The sequence below is a fragment of the Andrographis paniculata genome, unplaced genomic scaffold, assembly GCF_009805555.1.
Source record: "Andrographis paniculata isolate CXL003 unplaced genomic scaffold, ASM980555v1 Contig82END, whole genome shotgun sequence".
Lineage (NCBI taxonomy): Eukaryota > Viridiplantae > Streptophyta > Magnoliopsida > Lamiales > Acanthaceae > Andrographis > Andrographis paniculata.
The window spans coordinates 477,504-504,818 of record NW_026137620.1 but is presented as its reverse complement, the minus strand read 5'-3'; the positions used below and the strand labels follow the sequence as shown (position 1 = coordinate 504,818).

Here is a 27,315-nt window from a genome sequence, read left to right as displayed (position 1 = left end):
TTGACTGAATACTCATCACGGGCAATTTAATTAACAAATTAGCTAAAACAACACTTACATGCCCATCCTCAACAAGCCTAGAATCATATAAAGTGGATCCCTCAAAAAATTAGTTAGTAACAAAGTTGCTGCGGCATCAATCCGATGCATTATCAATATCATTCCATGATTAATAACAAATGCATCACTTAGATCAGCAACATCAAGATATACAGATAGCTAAGAATACAACACCTCCTAGAGTCGGCGTGGTTAATCGATGGGTTCAAAGCCCACCTATCCCTTGCCTTGCTTGTCACAGAAAAGGTTATTACTGTCGTAGTTTGCCGGCTATTGTGCTTTGCTGAAAGTTTACTTAGTGCACATATTTTTCTTCGAGGAGTTGTGCATTGCCCTGTCAATTTATTGAATCTGACAATATCTTGCACGTCCCTGGAAATTCGTCAAAATTAAATTTGGGACACCCTCGAAGGTCTCTTATCATAATAATATCTACAGGAAGAAAGAAGAAAGTTTTGAGCTTATCATGCTGTTTGACATCGTACCTCCAAAAGTTCAAATTTCAAATCACTTTGATCATCAAGATATTACAATTGATTTTACATGGATATCGAAATTCATTTTCCCATGAAATTTAGGTATCCTTCCCTGCCTAATCCTATTGTGATAAGCCGAATCATCTTTTGTAATGCTATTCCAAGATCTACTAAGGGTTGCATTTCTCACAAGATTGACTAATACGACTTTTCGGCAGTTTTCCTAGTTTTGTTAGTCCCTGCTTTGTATATTAAGTAGAAATATAATCTCTCTAGGAAAAGCTAACAGAGCAAGTACATTGATTTCACAAGAAAACAAAGCAGCTAATAATTAGGCAAATATATAAGTAAGAATCACCTTATCCGTGTACCAGAACACAACAGTTTCGTTGCCAACTTGTGCTTGGTCTTTCTGCATAGATGACATAGTTTTCAAGCCATCCCGTGTTCGCAAGAGCGAGCACAATATCTTCCATTCCTCGTCTTCATCCTCGTTTCTTCATCGAGTTTTGTTCCTAGTACTCACTGACAAACAATGGTTCAGAGATGTATTCGAAGGCCATATTTTACACACAGAACAGTATGTATTCACAATCTTCAGGAGTAACATACTTGAGAGTCTCAATCCATTTATCAGCAATTGCCATGTGTAGACAGATAATGGTCAAATCCAACACCACCATCCCGAACAGGAATATACCAAAGGTCTTGACACTTGCATGAAATTTGGTGAAAGATCCAATGATTTAGTTCATCACCACCATAAAAAATTGTAGGTTTAATAAAGCATAAGCTGCCTAGTTTCCATAATCAGAAACATTATTGAAAGTAGTGAAAGAAAGTTTAAAAGGTTTTTAACATACATAGCTTCACCTCTGCCTGTTTATAATAAGGTCTAACTTACACAAACAAAAATTGCAGACTAACTAAATTATATTCATATATAAGGATATGCACAATGGATATACACCATTATATGCATGCTTCCAAGATTATATTCTGTGCTCTCATCAATTCAAAAATCTTTTGATCACTTTTTCAAACAATTCAATATCGTTTAAATTCAACAAACTCCTATTAATAAAACAATAGTTGGAAACAGGAATAAAAAAATGATAAAACTGTTTTTTTATTTGATGTAGGCATGCTTATTCTCCAAAAATCCAAATGTTTAACAAGAAAGAAGATTAGAATGTAGGAATAGATAAATCCCAAGGAATAAAAAATAAAAGAACAAAAAGCTCAAACAATCAGGAAACAGAATACATTTGACAAAAATCCTATGAGTAAATTGGTTCAAGAAATTAGATAGTGAAAAGCTTTTTCTAAAGGGAAAAATGAGATTATCTGAATTAAAAAAGTTGTCATCTGGTATTACACTTATTTTGACATTTTATTGTATGTGTGTGGGCATGTTTTTAGGCAACGGTAAGCTTTGTTTCCAGTCAGTACCTAACAATTTATTAATAGCATTGTTCAATCAACTAGCAAAACTGTGCCATTAAAAATTACCTGCAAACCACTGTGAGCATACATCACTGATGTCACACCATCAAACTTTTACTTATCCAACCACCATCTTATGGTTGAGACCAGAAAACCTCCTTAAGACCTGCAATAAAGTCATTGTACATGTCAATCATGAATTCATGATAATAATTGCCACACAAATTTGTTAAGACGATGATATTTTCTATTTTAGTCTTTCATATATACATCCCATTGCCCATAGTTAAAGAGACGGGAACCCCACACCTATTGGAAAACTGAAAAATCAAGGCCACGACATCGAACCAAGCCAGCAGCTCCCCCATAGCAGAGCCACTGTTCACTGCCTTTGTTTGGATTCCATCTCACTCTATGCATTGCGACATTCTTTGGAGGAAAAGCTTCCATTTCCGTGTCTCCATCAGCCTCCTCATTTGTGCACGACGGATTTTCTTGATCCACCTTCATCTTGTTCTTGCTGCTTTTCTTCACTTTCTGTTCTGCTGCTGCTGATGAGCTGTCAGATCCACAATGTTCAATGAGACCCCTACCACTGCACTTTGCTGCAATGACAAGTCAGGTTAGAGATGTAATCTGAAGAGAGAGGTTTCAACCAAACATACAGTTACCTTGAGTTGGCTCGTCGCGTGTTTGAGCATTATCCATGAGTTGCTTGATTCTTTTGTCGAAATCTTTGGTTGTACCAGCGCGTTTCAAGTTAGGGGATTTCTTGTGGTACGAACTATTAGATGATGGCGTGGCTACAACAAGGACTGATCCCTCTTCCAACATAGATCCACAAAGATAATGATCCGTACGATTTCGAGAGGGATCTCTCACTGATTTTGTCGTTGGCTGCTTAAAGGTAAAATGACATGGTGGAAGGTAAGAGTTAAACAAACTGGCATGTTGAATTCACTTACAAGGTAAATGTTGTAAACTGAAAAATGCCTATTCCATGAAAGTAATATGTCAATTCAAAAAGTGAGATATTAATACATACAAAAACATGCATGCATGGGTGTTCAAGTAGTTAATGCCTCAGGAATCATGTCTAGATGCTAACACTAAATTCTTTGTGAACTTAGGACAACAATAGTTTCTCAACGTGAAAATAAATGAAAGTATGAAACATCAAAATTAGAAAACTTTCACCTTAAAGCAAAACGTGGATCCTTCCTCTCCACAGTATGCAACCATACCTGAGCCAATCAAAGGAAGTGAAGAAAACAATATGTGAGCAATAGAACATGAGACTTGCACATTTATATCTGCTATAACAGTGGTTGGTAATGGGCAGATCAAAGACCTAATATCACAGTTAAGTAGAAATATAGCTATGTGGAAAAGAGTCGATTTGCTTGATTTTAATCCTTCAAAAGTAAGAAGGAAATCTAATCTACATGCATATAAACTTGTTCATTGAAAAGCCAGGTTGGATGCCTGTGTACCCTCGGCAACAATTAAACATGAACAGACAACTTTTGTCTGAAGCTATATCAACAAAAGAAACCTAGTTTAAACTGCTAAAGTTATATGCACCACAAAATTGTATTCAATTCCTCTCCTTCATGCACACAACAAAAGTGCTTATTAAGTACATGTGAAGCAGTTAATTGATCGAAGAATTTCATAAGGAACCTGTCAATCGAGATGCCTGAACATTCCATATTGAAAATGAAGAGCAGAGAAAGATGTGAAACCCTTGTTTTGGTGAGACAGTGAACGATTTTCCGGTTATCGGAATATCACATGCTGCCCTCGCTAAACTGAGTAACCACAGCGCTCCATCATCGGTGGATCCAAAGACACACCTGCAAGTACATTTGAAAAGGTCAATTGTGTATAGAATTATCAAAGAGAATAATATTGAATGCTTTTAAATATACCTTGGATCTGGCAGCCAATCTAAACCAAATGTATACCCCTGAATTGGATAATCCCACAATGGTCGGAAAGGATCTCTGAGATAAATAGGTAAATCTAAGAGATAATTAATCAGGAATAGAGACAGATATGAATATTTTTCTTAAGTTAGAAGTGTATTGTATGCGCTAATTTAATAAGTGATAACAATAAATGCATGTGGCCAAGGTACATATTAACTTTCCTTCACATGTACTCTGTACTCTTGAGCTTCAAATTTTTTATTGTTTTATTTAAAGGTAAAAGATTTGAACTTATATTTATTAACAAATTTGAAGATTGGAATTTTCCATATAATTATTTTTACACAGGCCATCATCAGATGTTTTATTCTGGCAGGCACAATTAAGAGTAGATAAATTTTGGAAGCTTCACGCACAACCATTATATTATATATGTCCAACAAATTCTGGCAATGAGATCAACACTAAGGTGATAACATGCCAAATTCATCCATACCTTATGTCCCAAAACTTAAAGCCTTTGCGGCCTGCAGTGATAATGACATTCGCACTTCCAGAATCACTGAAAATATTCAGCAATCAGCAATCAGCAATGATTATATAACAAATAAGACAACCGAATAAGTATATGTTGTTCAGGTATGAATAGGAGATGGGAACTACAAAGTCAGCACATATGTGAAATAAAAACTCCAACCCACAACATGTGAGAAAAGTATAAAATTAAGTTTAAATTGACTAAATAATACTAAAAATTATTCATAATGTACACAGACCTTGGCACTGGTGCCCATGCCAGCGTTCTAATTGGACCAGAATCTGCACTGAATGATAGTAGAGGCTTTGTTTCTGGAATATTAAAAATTGAAAATGAGACAATGACCTATAACTTAGAAACAGATTTTGCAGCAACATATCAGTTTCTGCACCTGGGATGAAAGAGAAAAACATCAATTTGGAACATTCATTCTATAGTTGCAATACCTGTTAATGAATCAGTAACTGAAAACTTCCATAACACAACCTGCATATTTTGCATATGAAAGGAACTTATTACACAGAAGAAGTAAAAATCAAAAAGAGAATAACTTCTGCTATTTATGTGTAAGCAAAAACATAGAGAAAACTGATTTTTAAACATAAGGTTTAGCATCAATCAATGCTGAAATTTACCACTCCATCATGACATCCGGCCAAAATCATATCATTGGAAGATAATACAGACCACTCCACTGTTAAAGGAATACTGCAAGCAAAACAGTAGCAAGTCAAAATTCTTGCAAAAAAAATAAAGTACATAATTGTTCAGACTTCAGAAAATTGATGCTTATCAACCTTAATGTCAATATAAAAATTTCTAAATCCTTCACGGTGATCGTGCCCGATTAAAATGCTACATATAAGGTTCCTAATTTCACATCTATATTGACTGTCTCAGATTTATATCTCATTTTACGAAGCGTACAAAATAACAATCACTAACTCAACCCTCATTTAATAATTCTATCAGAAAAAGGCTAAGATAATTTGACATTGCAAGCACTAGTACATCACAGTGAAGCATACCATGGCATACACAATTATTGTAGGAGTTTTAAAACAACCACTACATTCTTCATAGAGGGTCAGCTAATATGAACTTCAGAATAATTTCATGATTAAACCAAGCATCTCAATACCTATGTTAAGAATCAATAGAGTAGAAGGATATAACTCTTAATTACCTTTGCCGGTTACCGCACTTTAGCTTTGAGCATTTGAATACTGGTTTCAATTTGACAAAGCGAGGATCACACTGCTCCTTGCCAACAGGAAATATATGTTTCAGTACATGAGGAAAAGGTACCTCCCACCTGTGCATCATATCATCATCATGAGAAACCCTTGGTATAAATTAGACACGGGGATGTAATTGCATTGCATATTGGAAAATGCTGACTCAAGAGACACACCTAAAACTATCTATTGCAAGATTCACATGTATTTCATATAATAAATATAGCAGCCCCAAGGAAATAATAAAGGAGCAAAGTTATTTATGTTAGTGTGACAGCGAGTATAACACAACCTCCGTATTTATTTATTTTGGAAAGTAAGTAGATTTTACAAATTATAGGAGAAGTGTTAGATTACATTACAATTATGAGTATATAAAGGTAGAGACATAGGTGGACTAAAAGAAAGACCTGAGAACTAAGAAAAGTGAGAAACTTAGGAAAGTCTGCTCCTAAGATAGCTAAACAAACCAAGAAAATTAAGCGTACAACCAAAGTAAAAGATTTGCAAAGACATCAGTCAACTCATCTGCTGATCGATAGATGGGGTGAACAAGATATGAGCCGTGTTTTACATGATGCACACCAGTATTTAATGTGAGGTTCTACGAATTAGGTTCCATTTCAAGCTACTCTAAATGAAGGGTGTTATTAAAGGAAGTACGGCTTCTACTCCATGTAGAAAATCTATATACAAAGAATGGTGACATAGTATTATGTCTCCACAGCTGTGCCATAAGTAAAAACAATGAATTTAATCTTGAGCTTGAGGTTCTTATCCAGAGGAACAAACTGCAATCATATGTAGCAAAGGTTATAAGTATTAATACTCTACTAATATACCACTCGAAAGAGCACAGATTCACACATCAGCTCCATTATGAGTATGACAATGCCGATTTTGAACACGCTAGATCTAACTGATTGCATTATTTAAGCCAATTATATGAAGTGTTTGGATTTTCTGAGAAGTAATTTCTTCAATAATGTATCCATCATATAAATAGCACATTCTCAAGAAACCATATCACAACAGATTATAAGTATATATACATATACAGTAACTTGTAAGCACGTGTAATTATGGCAATTATGATTTCAACTTTCAAAATCAACACTTTCCAAGCATGTTATTGAAATATGAGAAGAAACAAATAAGCTTAGACAAAATGTTCTTATAATGCATCGACAGAAGAACGATATAAATACATAAATATATATGGCAGCATAAAAAATAAATAAATAAATCTTACACTTCTAGGGAACCATTTCCAAGCAAGACGGCAAGATAGCCCATTACATTCTTCGATTCAGAGTCCTGAGACTTAACTGGCCTCCACTTTACATCCCAGGCAACCTTCCCATTATGAGCTAGACATAGCATCATTCTAGGCAATTCAACTTCCACAGGAATGTGGTTGCTAAAAGTACTAGTACAAGTTACATTATTCTCGGGGTTCATGGAATCTACAGTGATGCTTGAACATGTTTGATTCACTACAACATCTTCTCCAAGTTCACATTGTCTAAGATTTTGTGTACCATTATTGTGAACCTGGGCTTCATTCCCTGCCTCAATTTTATTATGTTCATCTTCAGGTGCAGTCAGCAGTAACATATTTGAATGTTCCGTGCAATTCAACTCTTTCGGTGTTCTTAAATAGTCTTCATTATCAATATTTTCACAGGCATTTCCAGAAGTTTCATCTGGAGAAAGAAGTATGGCAGGGCCTTCTGGGTTTTCAGTAGCAAGAGTTTGAGCGTTCAAAATGTTTGTATCTATCTTTTCCACAGAGTCATTATTTGGCTTCTTCCTTGGCCTCCCTCTTGGCCTCGGGATTTTAGCTGACTGATTGGACTTACCTGTATCTTTTTTACCTGGAGAAAAAAATGTGGCAGGGCTTTCTGGATATTCAATAGCAAGAGGTTGCTCGTTCAGACTGTTTGTATCTATCTTTTTCACAGAGTCATTATTTGGTTTCTTCCTTGGCCTCCCTCTTGGCCTGGGCGGTTCAGACGACTGATTGGACTTACCTGCACCTTTTTTCTTGCCATTGGATCTTGATTTTTTACACTCCTGATAAGGTACCATCTCTTTCACAGAATCTGTTAGCATACACCATATCTGGATGGCACCTCTTCCAGTCAAAGGGGCACCAATCTTGTGATATGAAGATTCAGGAGGATGAGCAGCAACGGCGATGAACTACAAAGTCAATATTAACAATTAAAACACAACCTCAGTATTACAGTTACACCTGAAGTGAGCATTACAATGTGAAGTTTAATAGATAATGTGTGGCTTCAAAACAACACAGGTTGCACAATTCAGCAGCCTTGGATATAATGATTCAAGAGCATTTTAGCATCATCAATAGCGCGAAAAGTGAAAACATTGCGAACAGAAATACCTCGGCTTTGATATGATTATTCGAAGTATGCTCAACTCTGGGACACCAGTCCAATGCCCAAACTGCACCACCAACATGCATTACAAAGTCTCTGCTGAAACAAAACCAAATTTCAATAATCAACAGCATAAGATGCTTCATACGCACACAGGGACGGATCTACATTGGGGTCCCATTTATTTTTTATTCTTTTTTTTTTAAATATATGTATATATAGTATAGAAAAATAAAATAAATAAAAGAATTTATAAAAATCTTAAAATGTGTTTACTTTGTTTTAATTTTTACACAATTCTCAAAAAATGTAACATATAATATGCAATATATATACATAACAATAAAAATCAGTAAACACATAAAATATCTCATTTCTTTGTAATGTTTTCACAATTTCTTATAACTCACAATAAAAACTCTGAACAAACACACTCTTAGTCGTGAGAATGGGACAATCTTAATGATTTTTGTAAGCACATCTCAATCATGAACTATACCTCGATTCTGTACCAGCCCTGCCTCCAACGCATGTCTCCTACAGATCCAAGAAATTCCATTAATCTTGAAAAAAACTCAATTAACATTTAGGAGGACCAGTCTTTCGTCGAATTAAGACTATAAAATACCTTCGGAACAGATGCAGATGAAAATTGAGGTAAAGTAACCGCACCCATTACTTCTTTGTCGTTCGAATTACTCTGACAAACGAACCTGACATCTCGAGGAGGGTACTTGAAATCCCTCCACTCTCTGCAACCAGTCTCCATATATAAATTGATTTGTCCAATTATGCGGTAAGGAAAATTCATATACACATTCCAAAATCCTAAGAATTCGAAATATAATTAGCACTTCCTACCTCAGAAAAGTTGTAGAACTGGAAATTCGTTTAATTTCTGGGTGATCAAAATTGAGAGTGGTCTCTGGGTATCCACAGAGCTTGGAAATTATATCCATGTCTTTGAAGTGACTCTCTACAGAGTAGTTAAATTCAGAAACCAATACACCATCAGGAATGTCGGTTTTGAGATTCAGAGCAACCTGATGATTGTTTACTGCCTCGGTCGATTTTTCGGCCGCGGCAAGAGATTCGTTCTTCCTTGTTTTTCTCTTTCGCTTGAACGCTTCAGAAAGTGGAGCGTCCATGTCGACGTCCAGTCCTTCCATGGAGCTGGCGATATTTTCTGGAGTTTTGTGGCGAAATCAGCAGAGTTCGGAGGTCCGTAACGCCTCGATTGGAATCAACCACGGCAGAATTTACAGTGTAGATTTATAGATAAGTGAAAAACCTCTGAAACGGCGCCGAATTCAGGGAGAGGGAGAGGGAAGACGACGATTGTGGGGATGGAATTGGGTTAGGGTTTATAACTGCTGCTTCCGTACATTGGAATCGAATTGGGTCAGAGCGCGCGGTTGGTTGTGGTTTAATCATAGAGAATCAACCTACGTGATGTAATATTGTATATAAACATCTACTTAAAAAAATAATAATAATAATAAATATTTGATTTGATTTTTTTAAAAAAAAAATAAATTTATGAAATTTGATATAAGATGATGGGTGTGTTTTTCTTTTATAGGTTTGAAAAAAAAATTGATTTAAATTTGATATAAAAATAATATATGATGAGATATTTTATAAAAAAAAAATATATATTTTTTGAAAAAAACGAAGAGTTCAAATATATTTGTTTGAATGGTGATATAAAGAATATTAAAATAGTATATAAATCAAAAGTTAAATTACAATTATAATTACAATTTCAAATCAAGATCAAACATATTAAGAATTTTTATAAACATTATGAAAAATTAATATATATTGTATACGCATTAACATAATTCAGTATGTTCGCTCAATATTTTTAGATTAATTAATATTTTTGCATGAGATAATATAAAATTGTATTGGTAATATAAAAATAATATTTTATATTGAATGATTATTTTTTAATGAATGAATAATATATTTTTATATTACTGTAGTATATATTTGTATTTTTTTAATAATATTTATTGAGAATTGTCCATTAAAAAAAATTAGAATGAATATAATAAAAATAATAATAATATTAGTCTCAATCAAACTTATTTTTTTTCATTTCTATCCCATTAAAGAATAATTATGAAAATCAATCTTATAAAAAAAATTAAATTATTATTTTGTTGTCTCACCGTTGAAATTCTAAAGGAATGTATTAACTTGACACTATGGAAGTAGTAAGGTGACATATGAATTGAACACGGCTATGCTTTGTAAAAGCAAGTACGATGAGATTTCCTATTCGTGGTAATTTAGTTGAAGAGTATCTCCATTAGATTGCCGTCAAATCTACAATGGAAAAAATATTAGTATTTTTTTTTTTTTCCTTTTAATTTTCACTTTGTCGATTTTGTACCAAACCATGGAATGCTTGTATTCACCTTCTTGTCACAATGCAACCAATTCAAATTTTATTGGTGTGTGAAATAAGAGAGAAAATAGAATATGAAGGGTGACTTCTATATAAGAAACATGAACAATTCTATTTCACTATATTAAATTTTGGGTTCCATTAATGTTAAATAACAAATTGAATTGAGTTTGAAATTTTGAATTCAATTCATTCATGTTCTTTTCAAAATAAAAAATTTATGTGCAGCAAGGGATGACTCAGTAGTGTGGAGGTGGTTCATTTGTCATACATGGTTCGACTAGCGTGACTGGTTTGTCGGACCTAGTTTGCAGGTTATTGAGTTCGACCGAAGGTTTACCTAGGGTGTGTTTGTTTGGGGGTTTGGATTTTGGATTGGGATTTGAATAGTAAAAATTTTGAATTTGAATAGTTGTATGATGTGATATAAATAGGGTTTGATGTGATGTTTTGAATGTAAAATTGATTTTTAGTATAATATAAAAAATGAAAAATAGGTGTTTGATTTGATGTTTTTGGGGGGAAAAAATTGGATGAATAGTGGAAATCCTCCAAAATCCTTCAAACAAACACACCCCTAATGCGTACTTTCGGTAGTGAGTACTCTCGAGTAGCGGCTACGAGTTCTCACGTTACAAAAAAAAAAAAAAACAAACTATTCATTTTTCTATTTTGGTCCGTCTCGAAACAATTATCCATATTGTACTATGTCTAACGTTACCAATAGTCTTACAAATGTCATTATATTTATATCATACAATACTGATAAAGTTATTTTAGTCATTTTTACTTTATTCTTCCTATATCCCAATATAATACTAATATTTTTAAAACTCTGTGAAAAAAGAAACGAATACATAAATATGAGACGGAGGGAGTATCAACTACAAACTTTCTCCATTATTCTAATTTGGTTTGCAAAATCTCATATTGAGATTGTTCATTTGATTATGGAAAGCAATTGACGGTGACCAGAATTTAATACTCAGCCTGTTCCATAAGAACATATTAATTTTTATTTTTGTCCGTCCCAAAAAATAATGTTATTTCATAATTTAGTAATTATACTATATACTTAACATAATTAATACTATTACAAATTTCAATGTATTACACAAATATAATAGGGGCAACTTTGTCATTTTCACTATAAACTAATATAATACTAATATTTAAAAATCTATTTGAAAAAAATAAATATTATTCTTTTGCGAGAGTATTTTATATTAATTATTATTATTTTTGAATAATGGCAATTAAAAAATAATTTTTAGATTATACGTATATTATTAGTAAACAATACAAATACTAATAAAAGAAATGTATATTTATATATAATTATTATGAAATAGTTATATATTTTTCTAAAATATACAAATAAAAATATTTATTATTAAAAAATTAAAAAATTTATTTGAAGGGGTCATTAATAATTTTACTAAAAATATCAACAAATTAAAATGAAAAACCTTTGGGAACGGTACGACGTAAGACATAAATCGGTTCTTACGTCGGGCCCCGAAAGAGGATCCGAAATCACATACGCGTCGTTCTAGAATTTTCGATTCCCCTCCAAAACCAAAACCCTCGCTCCGATTGGCAGCAACTCAGTCAATTTCCAATTCCCGCCGCTGCTTTCGCCGTCGTGTTTCCAAAGCTTCACAGCATTCAGGCGCGGTTGCAGATAGCTTAGACCGAAAGTTGCGCTTGATTGTTTGCTTGATCGAATGGCTGAAGAAGAAGGAGAACAGCCGGGGATTGAGCAGCGGATAGAGTGCGCCATCACCTCTCGAATTCAGCATTTCAAAGAACAAGCCGAGTATGAACGCACGCACACACACATATATATATACATTTAAGTTTTGTTCTTGATTGTGTGTATGTGCCGCTGTGTCCACGCCTGGATTGTTATTCGGCTGATTTTTAAGCGTTGGTGCAGTTCATTGACGTTGGAATCCGTTCGGAGACTGCTGGAGAAGGATTTAGCCCTCGAAAAATTTGCGCTGGATGCCCACAAGCGATTCATTCGGCAATACTTGGAAAAGGTTAAACGTGATTTCGTACATTGCTGCTTATGTTTGGTGCCGTGAATTATTTGAAGAATAGTCACTTTCATGTTGTTCAATAACTTATACTGAATTATCAAACCTAGTTTTGATAGTTGTTATGAGTTGTTCTTTCTCACCAACTTTTTCTTCTTAGGTAGGGTGTGTTTGTTTGGGGGTTTGGATTTTATGTTGGGATTTGAAAAGTAAAATTTTTGAATTTGAATAGTTGAATGATGCTATGTGATGTCATGTTTTGAATGTAAAATTAATTTAGTATAATATAGAAAATGAAAAATAGTTGTTTGATTTGATATTTTTTTGGGAAAAAATGAGTTTGAATAGTGTAAATCCAATCCGATCCCCCAACCTTTCCTCCCTGTGTGCGCGCGTGTGTTCATTTTTTTTATTTTTTATTTTCTTTGGTTGCCACCATTATCAATCTTGAATGATACTGCATGCTCTAATTGAATGTCTATCAAATGATGGCTAGTACTTTACATTAATGGCTAATCATTTCACTTTTCACTTGTTCCATATTTGTCCTCTTACAAAATGCCAATCTATGATTATGGTGGAATTGAAGACTGGAGAGTATATATTCATGGTTGAGTATTCTTGTGTTGTGTGTCCACGCATGTTTTGATATTTACATGCTTCCAATTAATTAGATATTATAAAATCAGTTGGAAACTTTTGTGATCATCGTCATGAAGACATCAACCCACTTAATCGCTTTTGAGTTAAATTAATGTTATCCATTTATGGTTGCTTTTTCCAAGATTTGTCGTACTTCATTTGTTGGGCATAATGCATTGTTACCTAAATGGATGATTGATCAATGCTGCTTACAAAAATAGTTTCTTTCTCCCTTTTTCGGCTTGTCTTCTAATTCTGAACATATGAATTATGATATTCTTACTTAAATTCAAAGTCGGCTAGGATGGCTTCAGAATGAGTGATCGATCGCTAGGTAACACGTGTTACATAAAACAAGGACAAAAGTAGCAGTAGATATTTGGGAGAGGTGTATTTTTTCTACCAACAATATAGTGCCTGTGGACACGTGGACTACCGAATATTATAATTATAATAATTATTATTATAATGTTCTTTCCAGATTAAGGCAATATTGGATATTAGTGTCCGCTCCATATTCGAATACCTCTTTAACAATTTGCATTTCATTTTACCTCATATTATTGGCATGTGTTTCTACTCATATCCACTCGCCCAAAGCATGGCTATGGGCCGCAAAGCGGAGCTCATCAACTTTAACAGCTTTAATATGGAGATAAATGTTTAGTCATTTTCAAAGCAGTTTTGCTATTTTAGTCTGAGAATCATAGTATTTTAACTCTTACCCTTTTTCATTCTAATCTTCAGAAAATGGATAGCACTGGTGATTATACCCCTAAAACAGATTCTGAAAATGTGGAGAAAGACATGCATTTAAATAAAGAAGAAGCAGCAACATCTCCCAAGCAGCATGAAACGAAGCCCAATATGAAAAAATCTAGCTCAGGAGATGAAGAAACGATGGAAGACTCCCCTATATTGGGTGTCTTAACACCAAAATCTGAAACTGATGGCAAAGGATCTTCTGTTACTGAGAGCAGCGTTAAAAAAGCAATCTGGGATAGAGCTGATCATTTTCTATCTAATTCTGAGTACGTACTTTTAGTTTTATGCACATTTTTTTCTTCATTGTTCATTGTTTATAGGTGTTTATATTACCTTGTGACAATATACCTGAGATATAGAAATGTAAAAAGTAGAGGAGTACACCATAACAAGATCATTTCATCAGCGAATAATTGAGATATGAGGTAAGACTCTTCCTGCTCGAATGAGAGAACCCCACTTCATAACAGCTGATAAGGTTAGGTAGCAGCAATCCAGTTACTGCTGTCAACAATGAGTTTTTTTTTTTTTTTTTCAGCAGCTCATGCGACACTGTGCACGATGTTACTCAGATGCTTAACCTCTTTTGCTGCCATTACATCTGAAAGTGTCAACATAGCAAATGCTTATTGGTAACTTTTTTTTTTTCCAGAAATATTACTTTGGGTGGAGTCCGCCGACTTCTAGAGGAGGATCTTGGACTTGCTAAAGGCTCTCTTGACCCCTTTAAAAAGTTTATTAGTCAAGAAATAGATCAGGTGGGAAGAATACTTTGCTGCCAACTTTGCCGTGTCTTCCAAAGTTCTCTGGCTAAAATGATTGATCTAACATTTTACAGGTGTTAAATCCACACCAAGAGGCTAAATCCGCCAAGGAAATCAAGAAGAAGAAATCTCAGAATTTAAAGCGCGATGAATCTAAAGAGAGCAGCAGAGATGCATCTGACTCTTCAGCCAGTGAAAGTGATGGGATGGAAGATAAAGTAAAACCAAGAAAGGCGGCTACCTCTAAAAGGAGTGTAAAAAGAGTGGAACCGACAAAGAAACGAAAATCTGGGCAAAAACTTGATAGCTCTGGCAAGGAGAGCAAACTTGTGAAGAGGCAGAAAAGGGAAGATAATGACTCTGATGCAGATGGAAGCTTATCTGAAGATGGCCAATCTCAATCATCTCTTGAAAAATCATCACAGGTTGATTATTTTTCTTGCCAGATTTTCTTACCTCAGTATGCAATGCTAGTTCTCCAATGTGCACTATTAGATTTGAATTAACTTTAGTATTTTGATGAGTAGAGACAAGACAAGTCAACTCCTGGATATGGGAAAAAGGTAGAGAATCTGAAATCCATAATCAGAGCTTGTGGAATGAGGTTTGTTAAGATTTTGACCTATTTTTGTTGTTAGTGTTAATGAACTTGTTATGAGAGAGCCTTATCTGGTATTTATTGACAGCGTTGCTCCTTCAATATACAAGAAGGCTAAGCAAGTACCAGACCACAAAAGGGAAGCCTTTATAGTCAAGGAGTTAGAAGAGATTCTTTCAAGAGAAGGGCTGTCCAAAAACCCCACTGAGAAAGGTAAAATTATTGATCTTCCGAATTCGGATAGCTTTTATTTGTGGAAAATATACACTTGACTGTTATGATATGAGTTATGTGGCATAATAAGGCTGTGTCATCCCAACATTTTAATAAGTTGCAAAATGATTGGAAACTTTGATAATTGAACTGCAGGAGATCATGTGATGGAAAATTAACGAGTCTTTCTATATTAACGTGTTCTGCTGATATACTGGTCTCGGATCAGCCCATTTCTATATATACCTTCTTGTCAAAGACTAGTGTGTGTCGGTTTTGTTTACTTAGAATATTCGACAGTGAGAAATTGATTGTTGGAGGCATTTTTTTTCTTAATCTTTACTCTTTAATGCAATCCCCCTCATTCTGATTGACTATTCAGTGCACTGCATGCCTGTTGAATATGCTAGCATGAAGTACAGAGTCGAGAATTTACTAAACCTCATATGAGATGATCAAGTTTTTTTTTGCCTTAATTAAACCATACAAATACTTGAGCTTATAAAAATGGACCTTTTTTAGTACATCATTAATGCCTTTTCAAACTAATGTTGGCTTATTATGATTTATATTCTTCTTGTTAATATCCAGCAGCATGTTGTATTATTGCGGTGTTAGATTACAAATGAGAATTTGCTTGACATTGTGCTTTTATGATTTGTCTGCACTTCTTAAAATTATGCTGTATCTGTGTAGTCCATTGTTGAGATTTAGTTAATTTTATTAATAATTTATCTTGCTATTTACCCCATTTCTCCATCTACCTGTGTGATCTACTAATGCTGTTAAATTTCACTCTCCCAGAAATAAAGAACTGTAGAAAGAGAAAGGAAACAGCCAGAGAACTTGAAGGTATTGACATGAGCAACATTATTTCAAGTTCACGCCGAAGATCATCCTTCAGTTTTGCAATGCCTGTGAAGCCTGAAATTCCTACCAAAAAAGACAAGGTTGGTACCAAGATAAACAAAAAAAATGACAGCAGCGAAAAAACTCACATCGATGGAAGTGAAGATGAGGACAAAGAGGAGGAGAAGAAAGAAGTTAAGAAAGTAGAACATGAAAAAGAGAAAGAGGAGCCTAAAGACGAGAAAGAGGAGAAAGAAGGGGAAGGTGATGATGACGAAGAAGAAGTTGAAGACGACGACAATGATGGGGAGGAGGATGAGGAAGAAGAGGAAGAGGACGAAGAAAGCGAGGGATTCGATGAAGGTAAACTTAATTAATTTGGAGTTTTCAGTTTTCCCTCATAAATTTTTAACCTTCCAAGATTTTTTATATTGGTTCCATCCTGCTGAATAGAGTTGGTGTGTTTTTGTTACGATATTAGAGAAGGTGAAGTAACAGTAGTAAATTTGATCATTTACTCGCATTAAGTATAGCATAATAAATTCGTTTACCCTCTAAAGTTTCCTAAAATTGCATCGACGTTATTTTTATATGCTGTAAGTGTACACCAATAATATGGTCAATAAATTTGACTTTGAGAGGCAAAAAACATTATTACCCTGGAAGGAAATTTATTATGCTATACTTAATGTTAATTTTTTCAACTTTCCTTACTCCCGTAAACTTACCAAATACAACTGTTTTATCTAATCTTTGTCTCATTACTTGCAGATGACAATGATGATAGTGACTAAACTCTGCGTAGCAGGTAAAACAACGACTCTACCTATTCTTGGAGTTGTATAATCACATCGAAGTGGTCAGGTACCATTAGCTTCCATATATACCTTACCCATCCCATTCATATATTGGGGTATTTAATTTCTATGGAGATCACACCCAAAACTTACTATAGGACTAGTTATTTTACTACAGTGATTTCCGGGAACTAATTGGTTTACATAGCATAATTTTGTGTCGATATTACATGCCTTGCGCCTGTCCTAGTATCTAGGCTTTAAACGATGACTGTGTATTGACATTGGTATTGTGTGTAGCTGTGGTTTTGTACTTTTGTATTATTCATTCATCTCTCTGCCGGTTTTTGTTTGCATTCATTTAAATCTGGTTGAATAACCGGGACTAAGTGAAGACACTTTTTTGGTAGAATTTATATAAAGCTAGGCAATCAATACGGGACAAAAATAGTTGCACCTTTTGGGGGGGTTGGGTGGGCGCGTGTTGTTGGTGTCAAACACATGTAACATAAGATAGCTTAGAATTTGTTCCCCCGCAGCATCGATAATGAAAGGCTTTTGGATCATAGTGAGTTCTATTACATAATGCTTTCGGGTATCTTTGGTGCCATAAAAAGGGCGTACGATTGGGGAATCTGAATATTTCTCTTGCACGCGCTGTCATGTCGCCGTGTGGCGAGATTGTTGTTCTTGAGGATGTAAGAATTTTTTCGGAGTTCGATTTGGTTTTCGAGTAATGTAGTTAGAAATTCTTGTTTCTTGATCTTTTGTTTGTGTGTGTTATGGATGAGAAGATTAAGGTTGTTTTGTTTGTTACCATGTCCTCTTCATGGCATTTGTTTCCCACAAACTGCCCTTTTGGATGCTTGACTTGTAATGATACAAGTTTTCTTGAATTGGTAGGAATTAGCCATTCCTTTTCACCGAAGGAAGAAGTCATATGTGGGTAACTCCTCTCAAATTTAATAACCACGAACTAATTATTATTATTTCTTTATTATAAAATGTAATTATTTTTAACAAAATGTTATGTTTTAAGGTTGTAATTGGTACAGTGAAATAAAAATGGTATCATTTCTCTGGTTTGAACAAACCAGAGAAATGAAACTTGAGAAATAAATCATTTTTATTTCTTTAGTTTCATTTCTTTCTCATAGGCATAGGCAGAGGCTGAGAAACGGAGAGAAATTATGTAGTATATGGTTTTTTAAATTTTTAAAATTTGTTTGTACTATTTAATTTCTATAATTTTTGTAAAATTATATTATTTCAATTTTATAAGAAATAAACTTAATTTATTTTTGAAGACAAAAATTATATTATTTCAATTTTATAAGAAATAAACTTAATTTATTTTTGAAGTATTTAATTTTTACGATATAATTTAAAAAAACAGCGTATATAATTTATAATTTTTTTTTAAAAAAATTTACTAAAAATATTTTTCATGAATTTTCATTAGTTAATTTTTTTTTTATCCGGTTAATCATTTATTTTTATTTGATCATTCATATATCTGCATTTTTTTATATATTTTTCAACTGATTTTTATATTTCTCAATTAAATTTTCTGTTTTATCAAACAAGAAAATTTTTTATTTTCTATTTAATTCTATTTTTTCCAATTCCACTCTCAACTCTCATTCTATTCTCTGTACCAAATGGCCCTACTTTTATAAAAAAATTATGGAGGGAAATGATATTGAATGTGATGTTTTATAAAAGTATAAAAAAATTAATTATTAATATAATATATTAAATAATTTAATTTAATATTTTTGTAAAAAAAATATTATTTATAATATCAAATGTGGTTTGAAAATATAATGATTTTATGTCTTTTTATAAAAAATTTGTATATATATTTTATAACATTATATTACAAAAAAAATTAAAATTAAAAGACAAAAATAAATTTCAAGTAAATAAATTAATCATCATTTCATATATATATATATATACATGTTGAGTATAGATTAATATTCAACATTTTTTTATTGTTGAAATTAATATATTAAGTAGTTCAAGTTAAGTTAAGTAAATTCTATCACATAAATAAATGAATATTCTAAATTATAAAGTATTTTCTTCGGCAATAATTCAATATTTAATACATTAAAAGTAATTATTTAATAATTTTTTTATGATTGAATATACGTGAGAATGTTATAAAATTATAATATAATAGAAAGTAATTTTAAATTAAAATTAAAATAATTAATTAATTTAATTAGAATTAAAAATTTTAATTTTAAAAAAAATTAAAATAAAATAAAAGTGCATAAATGAAAATAAAAATGTGAACAACAGAACAAGCCAGCGACATGGAAGAAGTACATGGAATATGTAGGTGAACATATTGCTAGAAAAATACCACCAGAGAGGTTGGATCTCGAAATGGGTCGGGTAGGATAGGATCATCCGACCCGGATATGGGTCAGTGATACGATAGTGAGTGCGTGGGCGGTTTCTCTGGTTGGTTGGTTGATTTTTATTCTCTCTTCTTCTCTCTTTATTTCATTTTCTCTGCTTTATTTCAATTTCAAATTTTTTTTTTTATTCTTTTAAATTTTATTTTTTCGACCACTCTTTATGTGGAGAGGAGACAACGCCATTACGCGACCACCTAATATTACCACCACACCATTTCATTTCATTTCTTCACCTCCCTTTATTCTCTCTGCCTTTTGCTCACAACATGAGTGGCCGACGCCTCTCACTTTGCTGCTGATTTCCGGCGGCGGCAGCGGCGGCGGCGTCCGGCGATGGAGCTTTGACGTCTGCTTCTCCTCGATTGAGTTCGGTAGCGGCGGGGCATGTCATGTCATGTATTTGCTTTGTCGTGAATTCCAATGTCCAGAGTGTCGGTCACTGCCGTTGTTTCTTCCGCTTCCTCTTCCTCCTCCGTTCACTTCAACCCCTACCAGCAAGGTTAATTTTGTGCGCTTGGTTGTTTTTGGTGCCTTCGTGTTACGTACTTGATCATCGGTATTTTTGTGTGTGTGCTTGTGATCTTTGTTGTTGTTTTTGTGTTTGTTGTCGTTGTTATTATTTTTCTGTATTTAAGGTGTTGATTGTGTTGTTTTGATGATTTTGCCGTCCTTTTTGGAATTGACGGGTTTTTGTTTGGTGGCTAGTTGATCGAATGCGGAAAGTACTTGCTTGAGGTTTACCTTCTCGTGTTCTGTTTTGCTTTATACTCTGGTTTGTCTGTGCGTTGATTGGAGACGACCACGTACCTATTTGTAGCTGTGGTTATTTCTCTAGTGATCCTTTCGAGTTGTTTGCATGTGTAGAATTAGGGTTTTAGAAAAAGGATAATTCAAAGGTCATTTTATAATCTATCGAATTCTTCATAATTTTGTGTTATTTATTTTCGATTTTCAATAGAAGTTTAAACTGATAAATACATTGAAATGCCATGGCTATTTTGAGTTCAACTTGTGGAATTGACAGGGTTTCTAAATATTTCTTTATTTTTCTAATGCATAAGCTTTGAAGTTTTCTTTTCAAGGAGATTTTTTGATTAATAAGTGGGATGACAATATAGTGATTTGAGATTTTGTTCATAAAACATCAATTTTTGTTTCATTTTGATCAGGTGATGGTTGCATAGAAATGCACTAGCTTTTGCTCTGTCATAATATCATCTGGTGATTTTTATATACTTTTCTTAATGAATGTAAGTGAATCAAAGCAACAGAGCAAAATTTGAGGTTAATAAAATTTTGTATGCAAGGGTGAGTTTTTGTCTCATTTGGTGCATGACCGGAGTTGATCGTGATTTAGATCATCGCGTGCTTCTCCATTCATTTTGCCTTGTTTCATGGTATTCATAATTTGCTTTGTTGTTTTCACATATTTGTTTACACATTAGTTGATCGCAAGTAAGGAAGCCTGTTGCATTTTAAGCTTTTTCAAACCCACCTCTCTTTTACATTTTTTTATTCCTTTCAGGATATTGTATCTTGGGATTTATTAAGGTCACCATTTTGGTTTCCAGCACAGTTGGAAGTTCTTACTCATTTTTCACTAGCTTAAAGTCTTAAGAAAACAAATTCATAACATAATTCAAAATTTAATTCTTCCCTGAATATCCACTTCATGGAATTGGTGGTATAAATATGATTATGTATATATATCTATATGTATATAATTTACGTCACATCTTTGTTTATGTGGAGGATTTCTCTGCTGTTACATAATTGAATTTAGAGGACAAGTTATGATAAACTGATGACAAGTTCTATTTCAGATGTTTTATGGCAAATGAACATGAGATCAGTGGAGCAAATGGACTCTGGACCTTATCCTGTGCGTGACGGTGAACCAGATTGTTCTTACTATATTCGAACAGGCCTCTGCAGATTTGGGAGTACGTGCCGCTTTAATCACCCTCCCAACCGGAAACTGGTATTGGCTATGATTTTATTTAATTGCTGATAATATCTTTTGATGTAAATCTGAATCTCTTTGAATCAATCTCATAAAATATGGTTAGTCTTTTGGTGAATCCTAGGTGTGTTTAAGTGGGTGATACTAACTTAACCTTCTCTCAATTTTGAGAACAAAAACTAGACCAGAATCCATTGATATATTTATAGAAGTAAATTTGACTCCTCACGTGTTTTAAACATTGTTCAATTTTATTTACCCCTGTTTGACAAGCTATTTTCCTCTCAACTACAGGCCATTGCCACAGCAAGAATGAAAGGTGAATATCCTGAGAGAATAGGACAACCTGAATGTCAGGTATATCGCTTTATTATCATTTGTTAGTTAGTTTGTTGATTCATTCCTTTATACTCCCATATGTAGTAGCTACAATTTCATCTCTTTTTTGAATGTCCAAAACATTAAATTATGTCTGCAAACACACTATTTTCCAGCCTTACATTATCTGTTCGCCTCTTTCAGTGATTTGGTAGGTCTACACAGCAGCAACCCATAATTTATCTTTTATAATTTTCTAGTCAAATAGGTGAATTCTTGCAGTTTTTCTCTCTTGAAAGATCTAGAACATGATGTTCCTCTCTCTAAGTTTTTTCTTTGAAATGTATGATTCATTGCATGTTAATCAGAATCTGGCTGCAGTCATAACCAATTTTAGCAATAACATTGATTGGGCAAGGAAAGAATGATACAACAATATGCTTAAGAAATTTTGTTGGTATTTGAGGCGGGACTATATTGTTGGTCTCAGATGCACTGGTACATGGTTATTGGCTTTGATTGGAATGCTAATGATGTAATGCATTGGCTACGACTTGTTTTAACATCAATAGTTTGACATCCTCTCTGCATTTACAGATGTGCATTGAAGATGTTTGTTTCTTATGAATATTCTTTGTCCTGGTTGGGAGCATGCATATTTTTGAAGTATATGTCTACTTGCTCTCACCGATTTTGTTTTTAAAATCCCAAAGTCTACTGCAAAACCTTGGTCATCATTGTTTCCCTTAAAAATTAGTTTAATTTCCAGTATGGCACAGCATTCTCTTGCAGCTATGATATTATGTTCTGTGATCTATGATGAATGTGGATGTTTTTTTATTGCCTTCTTCAGTATTTGTTTCATTTTGTTAGCATATTAGTGCTCAATCTGCTTGTATCATTTCTTGGTTTTTGATAGTTTCTACTTTTTCCAGTATTACTTGAAAACAGGAACCTGCAAATTTGGAGCCACATGCAAATTTCATCATCCTAGAGACAAAGCTGGGATTGCTGGAAGAGTCGAATTAAATGTTTTGGGTTATCCACTTCGCCCGGTTTGCATATTTTACCTTCCAATCTGTATTTATTTCCTTTATATTATTTCTCCAGAGTTCTAATATAATGTCAATACATGATCCATATAGCTAATCTCATATAGTGGGATAAATGGTTTAGACTGTGATGATTAACCGACGAGTTTAAATTAAAATGTGGGCAACTTATAACACATTTGGAGTGTGTATTATTTTGCGTTGTAGTTTACTTAACTGCCATAGACTAGACGTTAAAAACTATTACATATACATGCTTTGAATTTTATCTGGGTACTGATGGATATTTGTGAAATATTAGCTGCCTTAAAGTTTTTATGGAAGTCAATGTAAAACAGGTAATCTCTAATACCTTCAAAGGGAAACCCTAATGTGACTTTTCTTGTGAGATACTGAGATGGAATATTAGGCACATGCGGCTTCAGAGAGAAACTTATTAGCAACTATCTATCCAAATATCTATTTGATGAAGTGCAAGCTCATCACTGAATGAAAAACCACGTTGTGTGAGTAAGCCGACCCTTTCTTGACGTGGCTTTTTCAACAGAGGAGAGAAGGATTGTGTAATCTATGCATGTAATATTAAAAAATAAAATAAAATAGCATGCACTATATTTCCCATGTCCTTTTACAATTAGCTTTGATCATTGAAAGTATATATACATCAGATGGATTTTGTTTTTCTTGATCTTGTGAAAGTTTGTTTTTCATATCTACTTTTATTTTGTGTTGCTACAGAATGAGTTAGAATGTGCTTACTATATGAAAAATGGGCTATGCAAATTTGGGAGCACTTGTAAATTCCACCACCCTCAGCCATCTAATATGATGGTCTCTTTACGCGGTTCTGCTGTATATCCTACTATTCATTCTCCAACAACTGGTCAGCTCTCATATCCACTGTCAAGAGCTTCTTTTATCCCCAGTCCACGGTGGCAAAATCCTTCAAATTATGCACCTCTGGTTATGCAGCAGGGAGTGGTAACTCTCCCAGGATGGAACTCCTACAGTGTAATCTCTCTAAGAATTTATTTATTTATTATCTATTTTCTTCTTTTTTACTGTGTTGAATTAGAGTAAAGCATGCAAACTATGAAAAACAAAGCATACAAATATGTCAGTAGGGTATAAGTTCTTTATATAAAAAAACCTAAAGAAAATTAATTATTCTGAGAAATTTTTACATGATATGAATTTACGAGGTGTGAATAGTAATATATAACATTTATGCACATCACAGTCACATATTATGTTCTCTATTATTATTAATTGCATTTGTTCGAATACGCTCTCATTTATTTCAATTCATTAAATTTCCAACATTTACTCGATCCGTTCTATATAGGAATGTCGACGGGCACATGAAATTGTTGTCTGCATTCAATTTGTTAATTGGTCTGTTCGATAGTAGCTCGTGTTCTTCCTTCCTCGACAGGATCTTCATCATATGCTTCTTCATTTCCTTTCATATCTCTTGTTCTTACTGGTTCAGCCATTCATACACTAAGACAAATCTATCTTATTCTGGTTCTGAACCAACTTATGACAAAAGATTTGATACATCTGGTTTCTGTTTCCGCTAAAAGGGCTTCTTTTCCAGGGTCAACTTCTATCTTCAGAAAACCAACATGCTACCACAGGAAACAACCAGAATGATGGTACATCACAGCAGGGTGAAGCTGGAAATGTAGGATCTCAATTTCATTCTGGTTCTGTTCCAATGGGATATTATGCATTTCAGAGAGAAAATGTGTTTCCTGAGAGACCAGGTCAACCTGAATGCCAGTTCTACATGAAAACCGGGGACTGCAAATTTGGTGCAGTATGTAAATTCCACCATCCTAGAGAAAGACTTATCCCTGTTCCCGACTGTCCCTTGAGTCCACTCGGACTTCCTTTACGCCCGGTATGGCATGTCCAATATTTCTCTGTGGTTTTTCCTTCATTTTTACCCAGTCAAAAACCACAAAAAAAACAAATTCTCTTTCATTCATTTTACATTTCAATCTATCATAGTAGTTAGTTTCTAGTATTAATATTGATGAATTTTAAGCATTCAAATATATTTTCCGTTGATAATTTGTTTTTTTGGGCTGCTTTTCGATCTATTTTTATGATACCGATATAGGAATGGGCTGCTAAGTTTCACATTAAGTTTGATTTTTCTAGACTCCAAAACTTAGCTTCTTACAAACTATTCTTAGTTCTACTTTCCGCTATAATGAGATAATTTGTAGCTTTAACTTTAAAGACCATCATAACTTTGTGGTGATTACACTGATGTGTGCTTGTAACAAACTCTAGAACAATTTTGTTTGTGTTTTGTTGGTTTTAGGGGGAGCCTATGTGTGTATTCTACTCGAGATATGGGATCTGCAAGTTTGGTCCAAGCTGCAAGTTTGACCACCCAATGGATGTTTTTGGATACAATACTGCTGCTTCCACATCGACCGACTCTCCAGCTGTTCGTCGTTATTTGGCATCACCGGCAGGAACTGTTGCTCTTGGTTTTTCTACTGAAGGGCTGGTGGAAGCAGGCTCCACAAACAACAGACGTATCTCTTTGTCAGATGCTCGGCAGAGACACTCGGGTGATAGTAACATTGAGTCAGAGTGATAAAATTTTCTGCGAAATGCTATTTTAAGTTATTGCCTTTTCTGGTCTTTCGGAAGATAAATAAAATAACAGCTTCCTGTAAATTTATTTTCATGGCTGGAGATGTACAGAATTCATTTCCAACATAATCTGCTCTTCTAAAGATGCAGTTCAGTTGACTAGATTGACCTTTTGTCAAATCTGCTGTGTTGTATGAATCTGTCTTGTCTTGTTGTCACCGTTGTTAACACCAATAATTAATCTTTTTCTGACATCTTTTGTATCATTTTCGCAGTCTTATAAATCCGTATATTTCCACAGCAGGCTTCATCTGACTCATTGGCCTTCTCAGATTACGCCCGGATCACTTCACACCAAGAAGCTATTTCAAAGGATTTATGGTTCCTTTCCTACTTCTCTAGAATATGTCGATAACTAATTTTATTTGCTGCCTCAGTTCAATAGGAGTTTGTGGTGATCTCAATAGTCCGCGCATGGTTTATCAAATTGTTACATTACTCCTTTGTTGTTGAATCATTATGCTCTATACCTATCTGCTGTGATATTAATGAAGCTTTTATGATCTTACTATGAGATTAATTGGTTTCTGTTTATGTTTGGTTCCATTACCGAAGATTAATTTTTCATAGAGTTTTGTGGAAATTTCCGTCTCTGACTATCCTGTAGATTTGAATTGTGTCGATCTACACTGTTACATAGATCTCTAACATATCTGCAGGTAAAAAATAATGCAAACTGCTTTCATTAAAGTACTTTTGCTAGTTTTTATTCCTTGCTTTCATGATTGTATCTTCTTTTAAATTTTATTGAGCAATCGATGCTCATACCCGCCTTACTTCTGTAAGTTGGACTTCTACTTCATTTACTTGAACCTCATCTACTTGAAGAGTTGAACCGGAAAACTGGTTTCAGCTGCCCAAACTGGAACATTCATTATTTTTGATAAGTGTTTGGTTAACTTTCATGCAGATTGCAGAAAAAAGCTTTGCAAGAAAGCAAGCAGAATAAGAACATGTCGTAGTAAAGGCGGTTTCAACCCATCCTCGAATCATCAACAATCCTCCGCGCGGGATAATGGCAGGTACCTTCGAAAACTGTCTTACATGAGTTATAAGCTTTCCCGTATTAAAAATATTATTTGAAGCTTAGTGGGTGGACTGCAATAAGACTGAACTGCATCTATGAGGCCATCTCCAACCCTAAACCCAATCTATGGCGTTGCTTCCTTTTTTTAAAAAAAAAAAAAAAAAATTAAAATTTATTTTTTATTTTTCTAATTTTTTTATAAATTAGTTTAAATTATAAAAATAAAAAATTGTTTAAAATAATAGAAAAAATTGAATATTTGAAGAATAATAATGAAAAATAGAGTTATGGTTGAAATAAAATTACTGTAACAACTGCATATTTAGAGTTAAAACTGGATAAATGTAGTTGATGGATTGGAGATGACCCGAGAAACACAGTTCCAATCTACTATCCGGAGAACGGAAAGAGAGCCTGCTCAGATCACGTCTTATTAGATTGTATATATATATGATGGTTGCTTATCCGCCACTTAGTTAAAATTAGAAATTCAGTTCCTGTCTGAATCTGCATCCTAAATAAAAATATATGTTAAGTTTTGACAATCTAGATAGTTGATGTGAAATCTTTATAATGTTCGAGTTGTGGAATTCAGAGCATAGATACATACATATATGTGCTTGTGTGTGTGTGTGTATTTGTATATATTGATATGCAATATGCAAGT

At 33.8% G+C, this 27,315-nt stretch overlaps 3 protein-coding genes across 8 annotated transcripts; 2 read left to right on the top strand and 1 right to left on the bottom strand.

Moving 5' to 3' along the window:
- Nucleotides 1–68: 68 nt before the first annotated feature.
- Nucleotides 69–9,516, bottom strand: LOC127241453 (uncharacterized). 6 transcript variants are annotated; one of them, XM_051260513.1, is made up of 20 exons: nt 9,138–9,516; nt 8,956–9,070; nt 8,723–8,846; nt 8,594–8,631; nt 8,100–8,193; nt 6,942–7,894; nt 5,638–5,766; nt 5,087–5,159; nt 4,898–4,937; nt 4,690–4,762; nt 4,410–4,475; nt 3,914–3,988; nt 3,666–3,838; nt 3,180–3,226; nt 2,654–2,879; nt 2,292–2,587; nt 2,049–2,148; nt 1,149–1,250; nt 895–1,061; nt 69–492 (listed from the first exon to the last, which is right to left on the bottom strand). In XM_051260513.1, the coding sequence occupies exons 2-16, from the start codon at nt 9,051–9,053 to the stop codon at nt 2,292–2,294; spliced, it is 2,505 nt and encodes an 834-aa protein (XP_051116470.1). In that variant the 5' UTR covers nt 9,054–9,070; nt 9,138–9,516; the 3' UTR covers nt 69–492; nt 895–1,061; nt 1,149–1,250; nt 2,049–2,148. The 6 variants fall into 6 exon arrangements, with proteins under 6 accessions (XP_051116470.1, XP_051116465.1, XP_051116466.1 ...); XM_051260508.1 differs by having other exon boundaries at nt 8,956–9,516; XM_051260509.1 differs by having other exon boundaries at nt 69–432; nt 8,956–9,516.
- A 2,509-nt stretch (nt 9,517–12,025) lies between these two features.
- Nucleotides 12,026–17,514, top strand: LOC127241449 (uncharacterized). The gene is made up of 9 exons (XM_051260501.1): nt 12,026–12,329; nt 12,450–12,555; nt 13,942–14,225; nt 14,612–14,717; nt 14,798–15,148; nt 15,251–15,327; nt 15,410–15,534; nt 16,339–16,746; nt 17,155–17,514. The coding sequence occupies exons 1-9, from the start codon at nt 12,238–12,240 to the stop codon at nt 17,175–17,177; spliced, it is 1,572 nt and encodes a 523-aa protein (XP_051116458.1). The 5' UTR covers nt 12,026–12,237; the 3' UTR covers nt 17,178–17,514.
- A 2,282-nt stretch (nt 17,515–19,796) lies between these two features.
- LOC127241268 (zinc finger CCCH domain-containing protein ZFN-like) lies at nt 19,797–25,813 on the top strand. The gene is made up of 7 exons (XM_051260202.1): nt 19,797–20,111; nt 21,436–21,593; nt 21,870–21,932; nt 22,829–22,948; nt 23,684–23,956; nt 24,546–24,851; nt 25,281–25,813. The coding sequence occupies exons 1-7, from the start codon at nt 20,033–20,035 to the stop codon at nt 25,560–25,562; spliced, it is 1,281 nt and encodes a 426-aa protein (XP_051116159.1). The 5' UTR covers nt 19,797–20,032; the 3' UTR covers nt 25,563–25,813.
- The last annotated feature ends 1,502 nt before the right edge of the window (nt 25,814–27,315 follow it).

What these genes read in the sequence shown, in the direction of transcription:
- LOC127241453 (XM_051260508.1), bottom strand. Translation starts at nt 9,263, where the DNA reads ATGGAAGGACTGGACGTCGACATGGACGCTCCACTTTCTGAAGCGTTC. An exon ending in TTTAAGTTTTGGGACATAAG is followed by an intron (nt 3,989 to 4,409) that starts GTATGGATGAAT and finishes TATTTATCTCAG; the next exon opens with AGATCCTTTCCGACCATTGT. An exon ending in ACGCGACGAGCCAACTCAAG is followed by an intron (nt 2,588 to 2,653) that starts GTAACTGTATGT and finishes TTGTCATTGCAG; the next exon opens with CAAAGTGCAGTGGTAGGGGT.
- LOC127241449 (XM_051260501.1), top strand. Translation starts at nt 12,238, where the DNA reads ATGGCTGAAGAAGAAGGAGAACAGCCGGGGATTGAGCAGCGGATAGAG. An exon ending in CTCTTGAAAAATCATCACAG is followed by an intron (nt 15,149 to 15,250) that starts GTTGATTATTTT and finishes TTTGATGAGTAG; the next exon opens with AGACAAGACAAGTCAACTCC. An exon ending in ATCAGAGCTTGTGGAATGAG is followed by an intron (nt 15,328 to 15,409) that starts GTTTGTTAAGAT and finishes ATTTATTGACAG; the next exon opens with CGTTGCTCCTTCAATATACA.
- LOC127241268 (XM_051260202.1), top strand. Translation starts at nt 20,033, where the DNA reads ATGTCCAGAGTGTCGGTCACTGCCGTTGTTTCTTCCGCTTCCTCTTCC. An exon ending in ACCCTCCCAACCGGAAACTG is followed by an intron (nt 21,594 to 21,869) that starts GTATTGGCTATG and finishes TCTCAACTACAG; the next exon opens with GCCATTGCCACAGCAAGAAT. An exon ending in CAGGATGGAACTCCTACAGT is followed by an intron (nt 23,957 to 24,545) that starts GTAATCTCTCTA and finishes CTTCTTTTCCAG; the next exon opens with GGTCAACTTCTATCTTCAGA.